A 20,037-nucleotide genomic window follows, 5' to 3' on the forward strand; every position below is an offset into this window, starting at 1 on the left:
TGACGCACCTCCTGTTTTGAATTAAAAAACAATGCAGGTGTCTGTCAGTGAGGACACAAGGTGAGGCAGAGGCGTTCCAACGATGTTGTTTGTCTCAAGTGCTGACGGAGACAGCTGGTAGATGGTGTGTGTGTGCGTGTGTGTACTGACAGTATTAACTTGCATATGACCAGCCAGCAGGTTTCACCCACCCTTTTCTCTATTCTACACTTCTTTCTGTTCTTTAACAAATCTTCTTTGTTACAAAAGTTGCCGTGCATCTTGCAGGCGTTTCACTCCCAAAACATCAAAGATATTTATGTCATGAGCCAAATAAAAAGTGCAGCGGAAAGGAAATGGATTGAATTTAAGGCAGCAGATCCAAATACTGTGTATCAGGAAATTATTGGCCTGTTTTCCCTAAATTTTAAACCTGCATACCTCAATGTGTGAAACTCAGAAGAACCAATTTGGTATAAGATGACATGAGGTCATGGATTGTTGCTCTAGAACATAATAGACCAAGCAAACGCTGATTTAATTGGTCATAATAACTGTATTTACTGTGGATTGGTCACATCATGGTCGATACCGGATCTGCTTTATAAGGTCCTGTCAGTGCGATCCGACGAATCAGATCGATGCATCCCCATTTGTGAGTAAAGAGGGTCCACAAGTTCATTGCTATGATGTTGGATCCTCCGAAACCATTACTACAAAAACACCTGAAATGCGTGATGTTTTCTAAAATATTCAATTCATGAGTCTGCAGAATAAGGCAGAATGGTCAAAACCTATGCAGCGGAGGCAGAGCTTGTAAGGGGGTCAAGATCGCAAATGTTGAAACTTACATTTCAAGTAATGAAAATCAAATCTCTTGTCAGCAGAGCAGAGCAGTTAGCTTGTCTAGCTAGCAGGTAACAGTACGTGCAAACAAGATCCCCCTGACACTACTCTGCAGTGTCACCATGGCTCTATCCTAGGTTTAGCACCACTCAAGAAGGCTGTTATTGGTTCAAAGAAATACAAACAAGTCAGAGTTTTTTTCCCCCTGTACCAGCATGAGAACTGGTGCCGCCAGACATTTCTCCAGCGCTGACACAGCGCTGTGAAGATAAGTCTGGCTATGCAGGACTTGACCCTCCCCGGCTGGTCAACCCCCACGCCTTTAAAACACCCGTTTTGAACACTCACACTTTCTGTTAATAACTTGTAGCCTTCAAACCCAGGCTGTGATAACCCTTATGTCGTTAGATGTTATTTTCCAAGACTTTTTAAAGCTTCCTCAAAAACCAAATAGGAAATTATATTATCATATGGTGAAGACGAATAAAGCTTTAAATCCTGAAAGAGTAAAAATCAGGAGGAACTCTGCTTGAAAACAGCTCAGTAGGAACATTCTGATACTCATAAAGCTCACAATCAGTCCCACTTTTCACACAGCATACAATCACATGTGCAAATTTCTCTGGCAGACGCATGTGGCTGAGTCAGTGGCCGACACTCCCAAACAAACCTGTCTTACTGGCTGGTGAGCAGCATATACCGAACATCTGGAAATCCAGAGGACTTCACTGTGTTGATACTTGGCATGGAAGCTCTTCGTCATACCTTACTGAGATAATGACACACATTTCTATAGACACTTGTCTATTAGACATCTAGAGGAACAGATGAGTGTTGAAAGCAAAAACACATGCTTAATAACATCTTGTCAATGGAAACTTGGCCCTCAGATTGTAAATGCAAATAGCGTAGTTTTCTTCCTGCTATGCAAAAAGGCCATGGCTGGCAACACTGCGAGTGGTGTGTGTCCGAGTGAGAGAGTGTGCGCCTGAGGCCTCGGCTAAAGGAGCCCGGATCACTGGAAAAGGCCATGTGGAAGGACTCAATTGTCCCAGTTAAGCATTCATGAATACTAAACCAAACCTTGAATGGAACATTCCTATCGGAGCTCTCCTCGTAAAAGTCCTCCCCGATCCATAAAAACACAGCCGGATAAAGAACAGTCACATTTAAATTTAATTAATACAAAAATACATGTACAGATCTGAAGCAGTCATTTCTAATCATAGAATAGAACTGATTGCATTTCTATTTCAAGCATGATCACCAGGACCTCGATAACTGCAACTGACAGTAGCTATACAATCTACACATTCACAGAAATACACATTAGGGTTGGGCCCATCGATAGGGCAAACAAGTAGTGTGTCCCCTCACAGTTGCCATAAGGCAGGAGTTGTTGCTGTTTGTGACACTAAAGTAGCATCTACATGTCGTGTTTACTATTTTTTGCTTGGTGGCAGCAGGTTTTTTTTTTTTCTTCTGCTGGGCACTGTTAATGGGTTTTTTTTCAGTCTCAGTCAAAGTGCATGCAGCCTGTTAGGTTTGCTTCTGAAGGCACATATCTTTACAGCTCTATTTCTGAGTATGTCTATTTTGAAAATGTGTGTATATACATACCCAAAATTTTCACATATTATTGCTTTAATGTACTTTTACATTACATTTTACAGTTAAAAAAAAAAAACTTACTCAAAAACAAACTTACTTGCTCTTTGTTGTTTAATCTTTCACTATTCAAATCTTGTTTATAGCTTCAGTGATATTATATATTAACTCTATTCTATTCTAAAAGGAACAACCCCACAGGGATAATTAAAGTATTTCTGATTCAGATTCAGTCATGCCGTTATTTGCGTTTTCTTAGCTTAGCGTCCTCAGTATAGCTAGCCAGCTAAGTTTGTTTCAAAGGGATGTATGTCAGACACTTGATCAGCCACCCTTCGCTGATGATGGGAGACAGTGGGAAACAGCAGTGACAATTCGGTGGACATTGCCCAACCCTAATGCACATAATAAAGCACATAATGGGAATCAGTTTTTGGTTAATCCTGCTCAGATAAAAACATCTAAATGTTAATCATTTTGCTGTGATGTGGTTGACTTGATTAAAATCCTCCCTTTTGTTGGACATTCAGACTTGGTGAACTCCACAAACCAGATTTGCAGGCACTGAAATATCTGCAAAGGAAGAAGAGAAACAAACTGTTCTCAGACATGGAAGTATGGTCACAGGTCAGATATTTAAATGATCCAAGTGTGAGTGATAAAACCTTGACAATGTAAATTTCTGGCCAAGGAATTATACTTATGTATACTAACAACAGAGCATGTGGGGGGATTAGAAAAGGGTTTTTGATACCTATTTTCTTGGGCTTGGGGAGATTGAGGTTGTTCATGATTTTCACAAACTCCTCCAGGCTCTTAGTCAACCGCGGGTTGAACTTGCGCTCCTCACCGACAGTAGACACCGTCTGACCTGATGCACAAAGACACACACAGCCAAATATATAATCTATGGTTACTGTGGTCGTAACGATCACCAGATGCTGAACCTCACAGATCAATCAAATGAAATATAATATTCAGTCATTGCGGCGAAATCACATGGTGCTGGCAGATGTGCAAACAAGAGACGCAGTGTAAACACTTTGTGACACATGTACACGGATACATCAGCGTTCAGATGGTGTCCGCTTTGAAATCATTATGAATGAAAAGGCATTTTTCTGACATGATTTCACTTTAAGTATCAAAAAAAAATATTAAAGGTAATCTGTTATTACACGACACATCAGTTTTGGCTTCTTTACAACACTATGCTTGTGCATAAAATCTGACTATGTGTATAACAATTACATGTGACATAACATTTAAGTGTGAGTTTTCAGCCAACCTAAGTAGTCATGTGCTGGGTAGACGAGGCACTGTTCAGGCAGAGTGAAGATCTTCTGATGGACTGAGTTGTAGAGCGTCTTAGCGCAGCCTGAATAAGAGAGAGAACATCTTGCTGATAAGACGATCCAAAAGAAAACAGATGCAATACTGCCCTCTTGTGTTCCTCTAGCAGTAGTACAAAAATAAATGCTTTCTCTTGGGCTGTGATGAGGGAATGAATTAAGATTATTAAAATAAAAGTGTATTTCTACCCTGCTGGAAGTCCGTCCTGCCACAGCCTCTGATGAGCAGAGCGTCCCCAGTGAAAACCATGCTCTGATCCCCCGACACCAGCGCCACACACCCATCAGTGTGTCCCGGTGTCTCTCTCACTGTCAGATACTAGAGCAAAGAAGAGACAAAGGTCAGCTCAATTACTTTAATGAGCAGTTTGGACCAAGCAACAGATGATACAGATGTATGCATGGGCATGTGTCCATATAAAGCTGAAAGAGAGTCAAATCAAGATACAAGATGCTGAAAAGAAAAGACTACATTTTGATACATCTAACCACAACCAATCTCTGTAAATGAGGGTTGTACAGATTGATTTTATGCAGTGAAACAAGTAATACTCGTACATGTTTTCCAAAGGAGATCTTGTCTCCCTCTGTCAGGTGGATATCTGCAGAGGCACCGCTGAATTTGGAGATTGCGCTCTTCAGTCCAACCAGTCTTTTCTTCATCAGCCCTGTGCTTGTGATGTGGTCTGCATGGCAGTGGGTGTTCACTATCACAAAAAGAAAACAGTATGGATCACCATAGGGTTTGGCATTAATTCAGAATTACCATAGAAAAGTGGTGGATTAGTTTTATAATATATATGTTATGCTATAGTTTTACTAAATTCTGTCTGCCGAAGTAATGGTGTTACTCCCCACAGTCCCCAGACCTCCCAGGGGACGTAATAGTACTCTTGCATACAAGTTTCAATATATATGTAGTGAGACTGGGAAAATAATCTTATGAATATTGTGATGTTGATTCCAAAATATTGTCCTGCCCAAAGAGTCTTTTGTCAGGAGTAACTGGTCTGTGAGCCTGGCCTAATGGAGGTCAAGGCTTCAATTACCCGTATTTTTGCAGAACTAGCGATAGAATCTGAGAAGTTTTGCAGTGAAAATGTGCGTAAATCAACAAATGGCAGGGTTGTATTGGATGATGGCAAAGACGGGACACTGATATTTAAAAGTTGTCTGAATTCATAGCCCAGTCACACAGTTAGATACCTGCCACTTTGAGATTGAGCCCCAGTTCGTGTATGAGCTTCAGGTCCCTGTCAATGGTCTCCAGTACAGGATCGATGAGGACCGCGTCTTTGGTTTCTGTGTCTGCCAGCAGATAGGTGTAAGTGCTGCTCTCCGACTCAAACAGCTGAACAGAGAAAACAGGTGAGGGTACAGGAGTGACTCAGCGATAAAATACAAAGGATGGTAATGATGCACGTCCGCCCTGTCCTCCTCTGACACTGTGAGAGATTACTATCTGGAGCTACTTGTAGATGCAAAATAATAATCTTTTTTTTTTTTATATGGCACAAAGTTACAAAGTGCATTACAGTGAAAACATGTGATGATACCAAACAAGATTTAGAAATAAACAAGATAAAATAAAGAAATTACAACAAATTAAATTAAAAGTGAGGTTAAAGAAGGATATGTAGGAGACAGACCATTCAAGGCATAAAAAACAAGCAATAAAATCTGAAAATCAATTTGAAAACTTGAAATTTTAATCAGAAGAGTGAGGTCTTCATTAACTGATTTTTTTATGCCTAAACAAGCTCAATAAACAAACTCTTTGTTTTCATTACTGAATAAACTGAATTAACAAACTGACCTTAAAGGGCGACACACTTTGTTTATATGTGGCGGACCCTGCCACCTTTTCTGGGGACCTTATTTTCCTCTGAGAACAGCTTGTTTATTCAGTTATGGAAAAGATAAATATAATGTGTGTGTATTATTACCTCATTAATATTATAAATAAAAGTTTCTCCAAACTTCACTGTGCTCCCTTGAGGCTAACCTTTCTCTGTAGAAACACCTTTCTGCTCAGTAGTGTCCTCATGTTTCTGCCCTGACATGAACGTTACTGTACACACTGTTATCAGGCTCTCAGAGGGTGTGTGAGGGGTGTGTTAGGCTGTAAATGTCACTATCACAATCCACAACGATGAATCCAATAACTTAGTTTGACACAATTTAAACAAACTGCAACTTTGAATGCAATTCAACAGCAAGAGAATTAAGCTAACGGCTAATCCGGTTAGCTTACTTCCTACTACCGTTAGCAAAAGCTAAGCATAAAATATACAAACACAGCTGCTTTTTATTCATGTGTCAGACCTGAGAGTGAACTAAAGAAAAGCAAAACAACACTTTAATATGAACCTACCTGTCTGAAGAAAAGTCCTTCGGTCAGCGCCATTCTGGAGCAGTACGATCTGCTGGGAGCTCGCAGCGGGTCAACGCGAGAACTCCAGCCGGGACAGAAGCGCCTGCTCTCGGATGCTGCGTACCTCGAACCCTCGGTGCTCGCTCTGAGGCGAAGCGTGCCAGCCAGAGCCCGATGAACCGGTCCAACTCTGCTGATTACCGAGCACATTGTCGTCCGCTGGCGGTTTCCCGACTGCACTATCAGCGTGTTATCCAAACAGGGAAAATGTGTTGACGACCAACAGCTGTTGTGTAGCCACAGGAGGGGCTGCGGCTTCGTGTCTGTCACGTATCCGCGTTTTCCCTCAAGATTATTGAAGATAAAGTCAGAGTCCTTGAGAGGAAACCCTGAGTTCAGAGTCGTGTGGAGGCTCAGGTGTCACCTCGGATGAACCCAGAGATAATATAGTGGTGTTACAGCGTTTACAGCAGCTGTAACTGCTGCCATAACCTGTGTTTGTTATTGAGCAACAGAAAGTAGGTTAGCCCCGTGTTGGTCCACTGCAGCCAGGTCACAGCAGTTAAAGGAGCATTATGTAGTTCTGTGGAAGAAGTCTTTTTGAAAGGTCTTAATGAATAAACAAACTTTATGTGTTTTCACAACTGAATAAACAAACTAACTTTAAAGGACAGCACAATTTCATACTGTTTTACTTTATATGTGGCGGACCCTGCCACCTTTCTGGCTTCAAACCTTACTTTCCTCTGAGAACAGCTTGTTTATTCAGTTAAGGGGGGGAAAGAAACATTTCTGAGTTTGTGTTATTGCCTCATTATTATCGTAAATGTTAAAATGTTAAGTTAAGGCTGTCTGTTGTAGTGCATGAGCACCACCCACGCCACGCACACAATAGTAGGTGTCGGGTGCAGCGGTGGCCTACGTGACTGTTCTCGCACCACCCAAAATAAAGCTGGTTACAACACCGTACAAAAGGTGCTGCTCTTTTTACTGTGCTTTTCTCATCACACAGGATCATATTACTGTCTTACCTTTACTGGGTTTTGTGACAATACCATTTGAGAGCTGATGACTCAAATTGATAAGCATGTTCAGATTAGTTTTGTCTGTTTGTTTGTTATGTTGTGTCATAAACACGACATACAGTATTAGCAGTGTTGTAAAAAGTACCCAAAGTCATACTTGAAAAAAATTAAAGATATTGTGTTAAAATGGGCTATGTCTAAGTCAGCCCAGAGTTGATAACTGAAACTGATAACCATGTCCAGACTAGTATTGTTTTTGTGTTGATAAACACTTGACATAGATGCGACAATCTAAAGTTATGTGCCTCACAAAGTCTGTTATTGGCTTTGACTATGGACAGATTGTGCATTTTCTTTTTTAAAATAACCAGGAATATTTGAAAATGAAGATTTATTTGAAGTAAATAGTTGCAGTCAAGATCAGTTATTTAGAAAGTAGTAGTGAACTTAAGTACAATGTTGAGGTACTTGTGTTTTACTTGACTATTTACATGTTTTGCTACGTTACTTTTTACGTCACTCGACTACATTTTTGGGACAAATATTGTACTTTTTACTCACTACATTTATTTGTTAACTTTAGTTATTAGTTACTTTGCAGATTGCAAACAAAAAGACACGGGTAATTATACAATATATACATGTTGAGTTGAATTTAGGTTGAAATAATTGCTACTAAATGCATCTTATGAAAATTGCAAAGGTGTCAAATATGACAGAATCATATCGAATGAATAACACAGCACACAAATGCTCAAATGTTGCTTGTATTGGTATAAAAACATGCCAAAAAATGTGATAGTTAATTTAATTGATAAGAACCAAGACTATCAGTAATTGACTGATAGTGAGACAGACCAATTGGCTGATGTGTGAGCCTCACTTAACCACTGAGGCACCAAATTTAAATATAGGGTTAGGGTTAAGGGACACTTTATAAGCATATGACCAGAATATTATCATGATTTTTGCTTTTTTAATTTGACAACAAACAACACAAACAAGCAGATACAGATGATTTTCTTCTTTATTGTTTAAGTGTCAGGTTTTCCTGAGGTGTTGGTCATGGCTGTCGTGGTCTCTTCAGGTTTCTCCGATTTGTGCTACAACAAAAAAAAATGAAAATGCTAGCATCAACATAAATATAGTTTAATGCATATTTCCTCGAAGGCAGGGTATTCAATGTAAATGCATTATATGGTTAGGATGCCTGCACCCAACAAAGAATCCAACAATATGTAAGAAGCTATAGTAGGCCCTCTGTATGTATAATTATGCCATTCAATACACTCATCCAGGATGCCATATTGAACTAAAGATGGTGCTTTCTCATTTAAAAAGAAGAAATTTAGTTTTTTTAGTTTGACAACCCCAAGAGTTACAGTAAGTGGTCACCATAAATGTCACCATGACACATTCATACACTGGACATCACTTTATACAGTACCTGTACATATCTTTCAACCCAGTGGATCAGTTGGGTTACTCTGCTGTAGACGCCTGGCTTATTGCGCCGCCCGCAGCCCTCTCCCCAGCTCACCACCCCTGCCAGCCTCCAATCCCCACTAGCTGTCTCACACACCAGGGGTCCACCACTGTCTCCCTTCAAACAGGACCAAACCATTGAGGAAACATTACAGAGCACGTTTTTGAACAATGTTTGCACATAAAAGTTAAACGGATGCAACTTTGACCTGGGTTATCTTCTATAAACTTAAGAAATGTTCTTCATAAACCGTATCAGGGAGGTTTATACTCAGATTTTATATCACTGGGTGTTTACCTGGCAAGAGTCCACTCCTCCGTCCATGGTGCCGGCACAAATCATTCGTGGAGTTATGTACATGCCGTAGACGCTGGAGTCGGCGCAGACGGATTGAGCTATGACCTTGACCTGAGCCTGCCTGAGTTTATTTGACACAAAGCCTGACAGACAAGAGAAAAAAGAGAGGGAACAAAGAAAGACAAGGCAGTAAGTGTGATGTAAGTGTTTGAATCAAAGGGAGGATAAGAAAATGCCTTTCTAATTTGTCTTACATTACTCACACAGGCTGCAGCTAACACGCCTTACAGTGATTTCACAAACTAAGCAGCTGCTTCAGGCCTTGTAGCTGCCAGGGAGGCCCAAAGGAGCAAATTACAAGCTGAAAGCTGCTTTCCACCTTGTGTCATCATTTAAATTTTGTTTTTCTCAAGTAGTCTTGTACCTGAAAAAATATTTTTCCTTCACTGGTTTAAATTTTAGTCGACTCTTTGCTCCTAATGTTTTCATGTTGTAAAGACAAGAAGTAATGAAGGCTCAAAGGTTGAAAATAGGAGTAAAACATTTACTGAAAAGGGGACCAAACAAAGTGCTGCCAGCTAGAAAAACAAAAACAAAAAAAAAATCAGAGGGTTCAGAGGGTTTATGTCAGTGTAACACACCTCCTTCATGAATATATCCCCAGCCTGTGATCCAACAGGCCGCTCCAGGAGGAAAAGACTCGCTCAGACTGGGTAAACAGACCGGTCGCACCCCACCTACAAACAGAACGCAGTAATCAGATTGAGACATCTAACATTTATCTGAAAAGCAATAAAGACATAAAGGTTATCACACATATGAGGGTTATGTGACCTGTGTGTGTCTCACCTGTAATGCTGGAATTAGAAAAGATGATTTGTCCAAAAAACATTCTTAAAGTTTGTGAAATTATCTTAAAAGGTCTTTAAAAGCACAATATTTAAGTGTCTGATACCTGTAGACTTCCTGCTTTTTGCCAATAGATGGAGCCACCTCCTCTTACCTGTCATGTCCATGTCAGTGATGGTGCGCAGCAGGCCCATGTCATAGTCGTTGCTGTGTCTGTCGAAGCGAGGGTGGTAAAGGACCTGCAGTGCTCTGTAACGTTTGGCCAGAGAGATGTCTGCGATGCTGACGGTGTCCACCACCACCAGCCAGTCAGCCGCCTCGAGCATGTTGTTCCTGCAGAAACAGCAGCGTGACACAGAAGTTTGAGGCGTGAGTTCAAGTTAGGAAGCCCCAGTCTGCACTGATCAATGCCTGGCTTTATCCTTGTTGTCGACTATGCTGACGCTGTTTTTACTTTGATGATGCCTGGTCTTGATCTGCATACTGCTGAGTGTCAGTTGGGAATTGCAGCGGGACACTTTGATCCACCAACATCAACTCTTGTATACTGTTTGTGGTTTTACTTGTCCAGCTGGTGACAGCTGTCTACACTTTAAAAGTCTGATTTTATCACACTGGAAAAAGTACGTTGTTTCCAACCTAAAGTGGATCTTCCTCAGGTAAAGAGATGTGAAAAACTGAGCGTTTCAACAGTGTTAGTTCTTAACATGGAGAAAATGACACAGATATTCCTTAAATGTCTTACTTAAAGGGGCATTATGTCATATTTTATTCTGAAACATTCATAAATTAAGTAAAATCATCAACAGGATGTGAATGAATAACAGTACTGACATTATGTCAAAGACTTCTATGTACAGTGTTGAGATATCTGCTGAAGTTGGCATGCTAACTAGATAGCCCCGTGCCAGAAAAGTCAGCTCACACACGACTGAACCAGCACTGCTCACAGTGTCTCTGGTCGGCTCTGTGGAGTTTTCAGCCTCCAGTTGTCACTTCTACCATGAACATAGTCATAAATTATGTCAATGTGTGACTTGGTGAAGTCAAGAAGTCACAGGATTAAAGGCGGGACTACTGATGAGGTTTTCTGCAGGAGAGAGGAGCTTCCGTTGATGCAGACTTTGGTCTTTTTTAGCATTCAAGACCTTTCACATGCACAAGAACCGATATAACAGGAAGGACAGGGGAGAAAAAAAACTAAAGAAAGCATAATGAGTCCACCTCTTACTCAACAAAGCAGTGAGCTGCAGTGATGACCCAGCGAGGGGAGATGATGGAGCCTCCACAGACGTGTCTCCCTCTCCAGTGCAGGCTGACCTGCCACCTCCACGTGTCCTTGGGAGCTAACGTCCCCCCGACGATTCGCCGGCCGTCACTGACCAGAACCGGGCAGTCTGAGTGTGAGAAGGTGTAAAAGAACGAAAAGATAGAAGGCAGAAAACCCATGCAATAAGTTTTTTAAATGACCATTATAACCCTTTACCTAGATTATATCAGCAGAGTATATTAGCAGTTTAACATGACTGTGATAATATTCCACTAAGGCTCCTTCCATGATGAGGCTATTTAGCTTCCAGCCATAACTGTCAGACAGATGATGGATATATAATAATCATGTGTCAAAATTACTAGAAAACTTTGATAAAACTGTATTATTACAGTTCATTATATATATCATTTTAATATGTTTCACCTGCTGTGATGTTCCCTGTCTGATTTATTGGATTCTTCGGCAGAAAAGGCAGCTGAGTTTGGACGCTGCAGTTCCCCTTCACACCACAGAGAGGAGGTGCTTCACCTGACTCAGAGGGGAATCCCAGGAACTTGACTAATCCCAAGAGGGAAGAAAAGCAGGGACATGACACGTTAAAGGGGCAATATGTAAGAATTTTGTTTAAAGCATTCAAAAATGAGCTAAACTCATCAACAGAATGTGAAGAAATAGAAAAGGTTAGCCTGCTATCCAGCTAGCCTCAGCCCATCCAGCTCTCAACACCAACACAAATCTGGTCCCTGAGTGCCCGGTCCAGACTGCTAGCTGCACAGCTAACTGAGCTAACTAGCTATAACGGCAGGTCCAACTGGAGGCAGTTAGCTGTTACTCTGGTGATACGCTGCTTCTTATTTGCTTTGAGTATGAATGCGACAGGTGGCCAAATTTCTTGCATATTACACCTTTAAGTTACCTGAATAATAAAGAATGAATCACAGAATTGTCAGAAAATTGAAATGACCAAAACTCCCAATGCACAGATTCTCTGTCTACAACTAACTTTAAGGACACACATTTTAGGATCCATGTTCATGTTGATATAACTTAAATTCATTAAAATTCAAAAGAAAGCTTCAGAGAGGACATAATAACCAGCATATTAAACTTGCGAAACCCAATTAAGCCAGATTTTCATCCTCATTATATTTCTAATCACAGAAAACCCCCCAGAAGATTAGGTCTGGCCAGTGTCCCATCATCTATCGCCTTGTAGTCTATCAACGTGCTCAGAATGACTGATGTGGTATAATAAAAACACATGTCAACCTGCTGTCCTTTTGTTATAGGAGTGGTAACCATGTGATGAGGTGAGATGTACGCCTGGTGTAATAATGTAACTTTACACATCTGACGTTGTGTACAAGTCAAACAGCTTACCTAAGAGAGCAGAGGTGATGACCAGTTTGATGATGACAGGGAGGCACACGATCAGTAACAGCTCCCGAGATGAACAGGTTCGAGGCTCTGACTCTACAAAGAAACAACCAAATCTTTAAACCATAACAAGCCTGGAGCTTCAACACATCTTGACTTTATCATCTTTTTGAGCTTATTATCTTCTTTAGCACTGGGCTGCACCAGCTGTTCATAAATTCCCTTTGTGCTAAATTCTTAGTATCTACTGACAACTACAAACTGAATCAGATCGACCTGATAAAACTTCAGAAATGTCAGTGACTGTAGCATGAGCTGTAGCATCCAGGCTAATTAACAAAAAATATAGTTTAGGGGAGCAAAATATATTTTAAACTGAGCTGTTATTCCTTTGTAAACACAGATGATTTTATTATTTTGTTTTGGATACAAAAACTAACTAACTTGAGTTTCTGCAGTTGGCTCGGTTAGCTGGTTACATAGCCTGCAGTTAAACCTGGCGACACTATTAAAAGCATGATCGTCAGACGTCTCCGCTCAGACGACCCGAGCGAATTGAGGACAGAACACATTCATAATATGAGGTTAAGCATGAGCTGCATGCTCTGCCCTGTAGGTAAAAAAAATGTTGAAATCAATTTTATGCTTGACTGACAGCCACCTGAGGCGGACGAGTGCTGGTGCAATGTGGAACCTCCTGCTAGTTCTTGATAAAAGCCTCACGGCAGCATTGAGCTGCGGCGGGGGGACCGACTCGAGATGTTGCGGTAAATGTTAAGGTGAGTCAATCGTGAACTCTGCGAGATAATTTATGCCTCTTTGCCTAAAAGACTTCTCTCCTTGTTTAACTTATATCAGCTCGATGCAACATACTGTGACATTTGTGTTTTGCTATAACAATACATACCAGACGAGACAAGGCTGATAAACGCGATTCCTTAAATGAAAATGGAGGATAAGCTGATAAGCTGGGTTTATCCTCCACTATGTGCCTGAAGCTGAGACACAGTGGATTGGCTAAAACAAACAGGAGGCGATGAAATGAAAGCATTTGATTATTTTCGTTACAAATCGTGAAGAGATAAACAGGTCGGATTAGGGCAGAGTTTCTTAGCTTGACGAAACAAAGAGGAGAGCAACTGCTTAACATGCTGCACGGTGCTCTGGTTGACTAAATGGTGAAGTAAAACTAAGAGAAAATGTTGCTCCGTGTATCCATAAACCTTGACAATCTGCCTGGGTTTTTACTTGTAATTAGATGGTTAAGATTGTCAATATGGCTGACATGCTGTTGGTAAAAAGCACAATTAAAATTTCACCCTGAGGGGGATAATTAATATCACCGGTCTCAGGATAGACCTCTGGGGAACAATTGAACATTTTCACCAGTAGATAATCAATTTTTTCCTCTTTGTTAGATGTGATGCAATCCACTCTGGGGTGGTGTGACCAATAGTATCAGAGGTCTCTTTGAGGTCGAATAGCAATAAAAGAGATTGCACACCAGCACTACCCCCAAAACATGGTGTTATTGCTGCTTCAGCACTCTGTGTTTTGGAGAAACTTTGAGAACTGTTACTGTATCCATCTTGTCTAAGAGCTGACAAGAAAGGATGGCTCTGTTATCCTGTGGAAGGGATGGATTAAGGCTGCTTTCCAAGAAAACAAGACATTTCCAGAACTTCCAGAACAATGCACAATGGATGCAACCGGGAGGGTAGCAATGATTTATCTTTCAGGGAAAATGCTGGCAAGACACCTGCTGTGCAGAATGAAGCTTGTACATGGGAACACTTTATCAGTAGGGTCTTGAAAGGAGTGTCTCTTATACTTTGAAGAACTGGCAAGGCAACTAATCACTGTTTTGTACTGTAGGTGGTGAAATCTTCCATGTTTATTATTGTGACTATAAATGATTAAAACCTTGTATTTCTTCACTTGAACAGCCAGCAGAGAAGAAAGTGCTGACCTGTCTGTGCAGAGGAAGAACCTGGGAGTGTGTTTAATGTTCGTTACACCAGCAGCACTGTCACCTCACATCGCTTAACTTTTTTAATTCAGTAGTTTAATGCACAAGCATTTGCCAATCATCACAGCTGAGGTTGATGGGAATATCAATCACTTTGCAGGTTTTTGGTCAGAAACCAGAGACTTGGACAAATCAAGATTTTGAGCTGATGGCGGCACTAGATTCATCCTGAGGGGAGCGTGAATATCACTACCACATTTCATGGCAATCCGTCCATTAGATATTGACGCATTTCAGTCAAAATCCCAAAAGTCTACCTGACGGTGTTGCTGGAGGAAGTGTCAGAGGATCACCAAAGTCAGAGGGCTTTATCATCTGGGGACAATGAATATCTGTACAAACTTTCCTCTCAGTCTGTCTTGTAAGTTGTTGAGATATTTCAGTCATGACCAAAGTGGTGGACTGACATGTTGTTATCCATTGAGCCTATTGCTGCTAGCTTGGCCAAAAACACCACACCGGTAATCGGTGATCTGTTGCTTTAAACGGTGTCTTTGTGTTTTTACACCCCTTGATACAGACAGTATATCATGAAAGGCACAGATGGATATAATTCAATTTAGAAATAGAAGCTTTATTCAACTGCACTCAGTTGGTCCCAATCAGACCCAATAGATTCAAGCACTGATGTCTTAAATACCTCTGCCGCCCTTGTCTATCTGTTTGTTGGTTGGTTTGTTGGTTGGTTTGTCAGGAGGATTACACAAAAACTACTTAAAGGAGCTTCACAAAACTTGGATGGAGGATGGGTCTCGGCCCAGAATAAACCCTATTAACTTTTAGTGCAGCTCCGGATAAAGGGACCGATCCGTTTTTCATTAATATACAATTATACAAATACAAACAATGTGAGGATTGAGGTATGCACTCTACTGAGTGCCACTCTAGTTTTCTCCGACTTGATTAAATGGTACAGTTCAATAATCATGCTGTTGGTGAGAGCATGTGGAACAATGCATTGTGCTAACAAGTGGAAATCTGCCGCGACCACCCCTGCCAGCACTCTCTCTGACATTTAGCAGCTTGTACGCCTGCCGTATGTTATGAATATGAAATCAGCCAAATGTTCTGATGAAACGTCTGAAAATGTAATTAGGATAATAAGAACTTACTTTGTCCTCACTGAAGGGAACATCTGTTGTATCAAACAACATTGACATTTATGCCAGCAGTGACAAGACACTGAGTCTTCTGTTAAATGTCAACCGGATAAAAGTCTGCTTGTGTAATATGGCCAAATGTATGTGGACACCTTTCTTTGTAGATTAATGCATTTTTTTTGTTTGGAGGTGATTGTCAGATTACACAGACATGAAATGATATTTGAAATAGTGATCTTTAGAGCTGCTGGTACGCGGAATTAGTTACCTTTTGAACAGAGCAAGGCTTGCTGTTTTGCCAGGTCTTTATGCTAAGCTAAGCTAACCAGCTGCTGGATCCAGCTTCATATTGTACAGACAGACATGAGAGCGGTATCAGTCTTCTCATCTAACTATTAAAATAAACGTATTTCCTGTACTGTTCCTTCAAAACGATTCCTTTCACTGAATTGGAAATAAGCAGACCAAAACTGCACAAACGTATGTTGAAAGGTGTGTCCGGAATTTCTGTGCCTCGTCATAAGAAAGTGAACCAACCTTTAATTATTACCGTACTTGGCTCTTCTTCAGGGAGATCTTTGAGTAACATGAGACCTACTGATCCCTCCTCCAGTGGGCCTCCATCTGATGCTTTCCTCTGCTGAACTTCCTGGAGATTATCACTACGAGGAAGTGGTGATGTCAGAGCTTTTTGATTTTGGCCTTCTGAGGGACCAGAGAGTGACGATGAAGTTCCTGGAAGTTGAGGCTCTGATGTTACTTCAAAAAAAGATGGAGGCTCTGGGTCCAAGCTTCCATTGGCTGCAGGTTTATAGTGAGGCATGAGTGTGAGGATTGTAGAAGGGACCAGAGACGATATGCTCAATACTTCATGACTGGTTGGACTTTGAAAAGATGTTGATGACCAGTGTTCAAGGGAGAGATAGACTGATGCAACCACTGGCTGGTGTGCATCAGAAATGCTGGTGCTCCCTGTCTGGACCTGCAAATCCATGCTTGTAAAGTTGCTAGTAGCTGTAATGAAGTGCAGTTGAAAGTTAGGGTTCATGTCCTTTGGGATGATAGCTCGTGGGTTCTGATTAGCTGCATACGTTTGTTGGTCTGGATAAGATCTGCTGAATTTCAGGCATGGCTGAGCTGAGAAGGACATGGAAATTGATTCCTGACTTGGATTCCCTCAGGTGATTCCTGCAGAAGAAAAAAAGCAATAAAACATGAGCTTCTGTGGGTAACTCTGAGATATTGAGTCCCGAAATTCTCGCATGATATAGAACGAGTCTAGGTTTCAGGCAAGGCAGATCCCATTTCATTTATTTGAATCTCTTCTCTTAGAATCAGAGCAGTGTGAATTTTTATGTTTTTTTTAATTGACGTTGTCTTGCATGTTGTGGCTCTTGGCTTGTTTCAGCCCAGTCACCAATATAAAATGGTGGCAGTTAACATTTCTGCAAACCACTGATATATTCACATGTGGACATATTATTGACAGTTGATGTCATGTTCATGTTACATGTTTGTTAGTTACAGGCAAGAAGGCGTACAAGCCAGTGTCTGCAGCTCGAGACAGTGTTTTTGTTGACAAAAGCCGGATATTTTGATGGCAAGTCGGGAAACTTCCAGCCATGTTAGTGGCAAAAAAGTGTTTTCAACAAGACAAGAATCTGTGTTTGTGGAGACCAAAACAGGAATTTTAAGCTAAAAAATGATAATTTTCCTAACCCTAACCAAATGGTTTCTGTGCCTGAACCCAACCAGAGAATAAGGACAACGCTGCCACAAGATAAAATTGAAATTGATCCTAAAACAATGTGAAGTTGCAACATAACGTTAAGTTTCAATATATCCTTGATTTGCACATTGCGAACATTTTTCCAACATTTATTCAGGTGATTGGGTTGCCTGTTTGTTGTGTTACTATCTTTCGTGTACCTTTATTGTTTTGTATGTATTGCAATTTTTTCTATGTATTGTGATCAAAACGTCATTGAAAAAGGCAGCTTGCTTTCAATGGTCTTCCCAGTGTTTAAATACGAGTGCATTTAAAGGACTTTGTGAATTGCTAAAGCAAATGTCAGGTTGCATCTTTGTAATGTTAAATTATGAGCTGGAATTAAACAGATTTTCCCAAAAGATATTAAAAGGATCACACGGAGAATGTCCAAAAACATTCTTGCTCTGAAGCAAATACTAACAAATCAAAACACATTTAACTGAGAAAATGCAAAACTCCATGCCACAGAAAGTGCTCCTGAATTCAGAGGTATATTACCAGAGTTGATGTTACCAAACGACTGTGCAAGAAGGCTGTCTGTGATCGAACACAGCGCTTGTTTAATATCCTGCACCCTCTACGCTGGCTCATATCTTCACATCTCATCATCTTTTCCCAGCTCTAAACATCTCCTCAAGTGCTCTCACCTGAATGTCAGCAGTACAGATATGCATGGGTCAGCTTCATTTGTATGCATGGGATTTTTCATCCGATTTCACTCCACTTATTAAACCAGCTTGTACCACAGCAGGGAAAAGAAATGCATCACTGTTGCACCGTCAGTGGTCTGACACCGAAGATGCCCGCTTGCTCCGATGCATCTTTAATCCAAAGAAATCTGCTCCATTACTGTGAATCCATCATCTTGAGTTTTCTGCAGTTTGCCACCTCTTCTCTTGCGAATGTTACCGCTCTCCTCCTCTTCCTCTCCTCAGTTGCCCTACAATCCCTCCATTATGCCGCCCTCTTCATCAACCTTCCTCCTTCTCCTTCCAGCCTTCTCTTCTCCCCTTTCCAACTCAATCTTTCTCCGCTGGTCAGAACAGGTGAGGCTGAAGCAGTCAGGTCAGTAACGGATATGTGCACTCTTGTCACCGGGCGTCTATGAAAAATGCATGGGGATAATTGTGAGGTTGGGTCAGAGTTTAACAACAGAGGGTAATGTACACCACACCACTGAATTGCTCCCACTCACAAATACTGAGGAACACAATGGCAGCAAGGACAGACCCACACACAGAGTCAAGGAGTTGAATTTCTCATAGTTGAAAGATATGTATCCAATAATCATACACCTATTATGAATCAGAGGAGGCATACTTGTGTGTATGAGTGAGTGGGTGTGTGTGTGTGTGTGTGTGTGTGTCCAGCCTTCTCAAGGGTATTTTGTTCATCCTATCACATTACTGCATCACACAGTGCGAGGTGCTGGCAGTGACAAACACACCAGTCACGGTGTTACTCAGCATCTTCTAGGTTACACTGCTGAGTTCACTTCAAAGATCAGACGTGATGGAGGAGACATGACGGCATCAAATGTGGGTCACTGTTTCTGCAACATGATAAACATGGTGGACACATTTTACAGGAGTGAAACATACAAAACAACATTTTCCAAAACAGAAAAGAAAAAGAAAAGAAATTCAAAAACTCATTTCAACAACGGAAGAGACCACATAGGTGTGTCACAGAATGAATTTTTTATTCAATTATATAAATAACTTGAAAAACACGACAGATAATTTTGTTGAAAAAAATAAAGAAAACGGAGAGAGCTAATGCTATTGGCGCGCGCCAGCCAAAGAGGTCGTTGTGTTTACCGGGGATACAATCCTTGTATCAGCTCTGCCACTGGCTGCTTGTTCCGCAAACGAGCTGCGTGAAAAACTGGTGCAACCACTGAACAAACAGTTTGGAAATAGCATGCCAGTTAGCTTATTCTTGTTTCTTTGTGGTGTGATTTAACAGTGAACTCATTGTGGCCCACTGACCTCAGGGAACCCAGGGATTTGTGAACAGCCGAGAACAGGCAGTCAACTGTGGACATGGGCCACACCAACCTCCCTCCCTCTTGTTGTCCGACTCACAAAAAAATCTCTTTTTCGGTGGAGTGAAGGCGCCTACAAGTTGAACCCTTTTTTCACTTTTTCCCATCAAAAACTTAATGGATGTATGTAGCGCGGAGTACCAGGATCACAAAGCTGCCAATCAGAGGCAGAGTAGGGCGGGTCCTGTAAGAAAACCAGTGTGATCCAGAGTCATGCATCTGAGAGGCTTGAGCTAAATGTCAACAGGATAACATGCTCACAATGAAAATGCAAACATTGCTGCTGAGGCTGATGACAATATTATTAGTTATTCAGCACAGGTGTCCGCTCTCATTATTATCTTGCCAGGCTTCAAGCTCTCCGACTATTATTTGATTGGATGATAAATTTTTTTAAAGCGACCGTCCTTTGGAAAACAGTTTCTAGCGGGGCCTCCCAGATGGTTCTGCGTAACAAACCATCTGGTCTGCAGGTTATGTTCATAAACCAATTGGAAAAATTAAAATTGTGACCCGATGATTGCACTAGAGGAAGGGTTCAGGGATCAACAAACATATTACAGCTCATCCTGGGACATGAATGCTCTAATCCATCCAAAGTGGACCGACCAAAAGAAAGACACT

At 41.1% G+C, this 20,037-nt stretch overlaps 2 protein-coding genes across 2 annotated transcripts; both read right to left on the bottom strand.

Annotated features, from left to right (window-relative positions):
- Positions 1–1,978: 1,978 nt before the first annotated feature.
- Positions 1,979–6,700, bottom strand: ethe1 (ETHE1 persulfide dioxygenase). Its single transcript, XM_084356588.1, has 7 exons — positions 6,160–6,700; positions 4,992–5,136; positions 4,344–4,492; positions 3,975–4,104; positions 3,722–3,811; positions 3,188–3,304; positions 1,979–3,006 (listed from the first exon to the last, which is right to left on the bottom strand). The coding sequence occupies exons 1-7, from the start codon at positions 6,367–6,369 to the stop codon at positions 2,960–2,962; spliced, it is 888 nt and encodes a 295-aa protein (XP_084212714.1). The 5' UTR covers positions 6,370–6,700; the 3' UTR covers positions 1,979–2,959.
- A 1,506-nt stretch (positions 6,701–8,206) lies between these two features.
- Positions 8,207–16,371, bottom strand: LOC311259808 (transmembrane protease serine 6). The gene is made up of 9 exons (XM_084357141.1): positions 16,133–16,371; positions 12,470–12,562; positions 11,513–11,647; positions 11,048–11,213; positions 9,971–10,149; positions 9,609–9,704; positions 8,968–9,110; positions 8,632–8,787; positions 8,207–8,287 (listed from the first exon to the last, which is right to left on the bottom strand). The coding sequence occupies exons 1-9, from the start codon at positions 16,182–16,184 to the stop codon at positions 8,219–8,221; spliced, it is 1,089 nt and encodes a 362-aa protein (XP_084213267.1). The 5' UTR covers positions 16,185–16,371; the 3' UTR covers positions 8,207–8,218.
- Positions 16,372–20,037: the final 3,666 nt, after the last annotated feature.

Source organism: Pagrus pagrus (assembly GCF_965226575.1).
Source record: "Pagrus pagrus genome assembly, chromosome: 7".
NCBI classification, from domain to species: Eukaryota; Metazoa; Chordata; class Actinopteri; order Spariformes; family Sparidae; genus Pagrus; species Pagrus pagrus.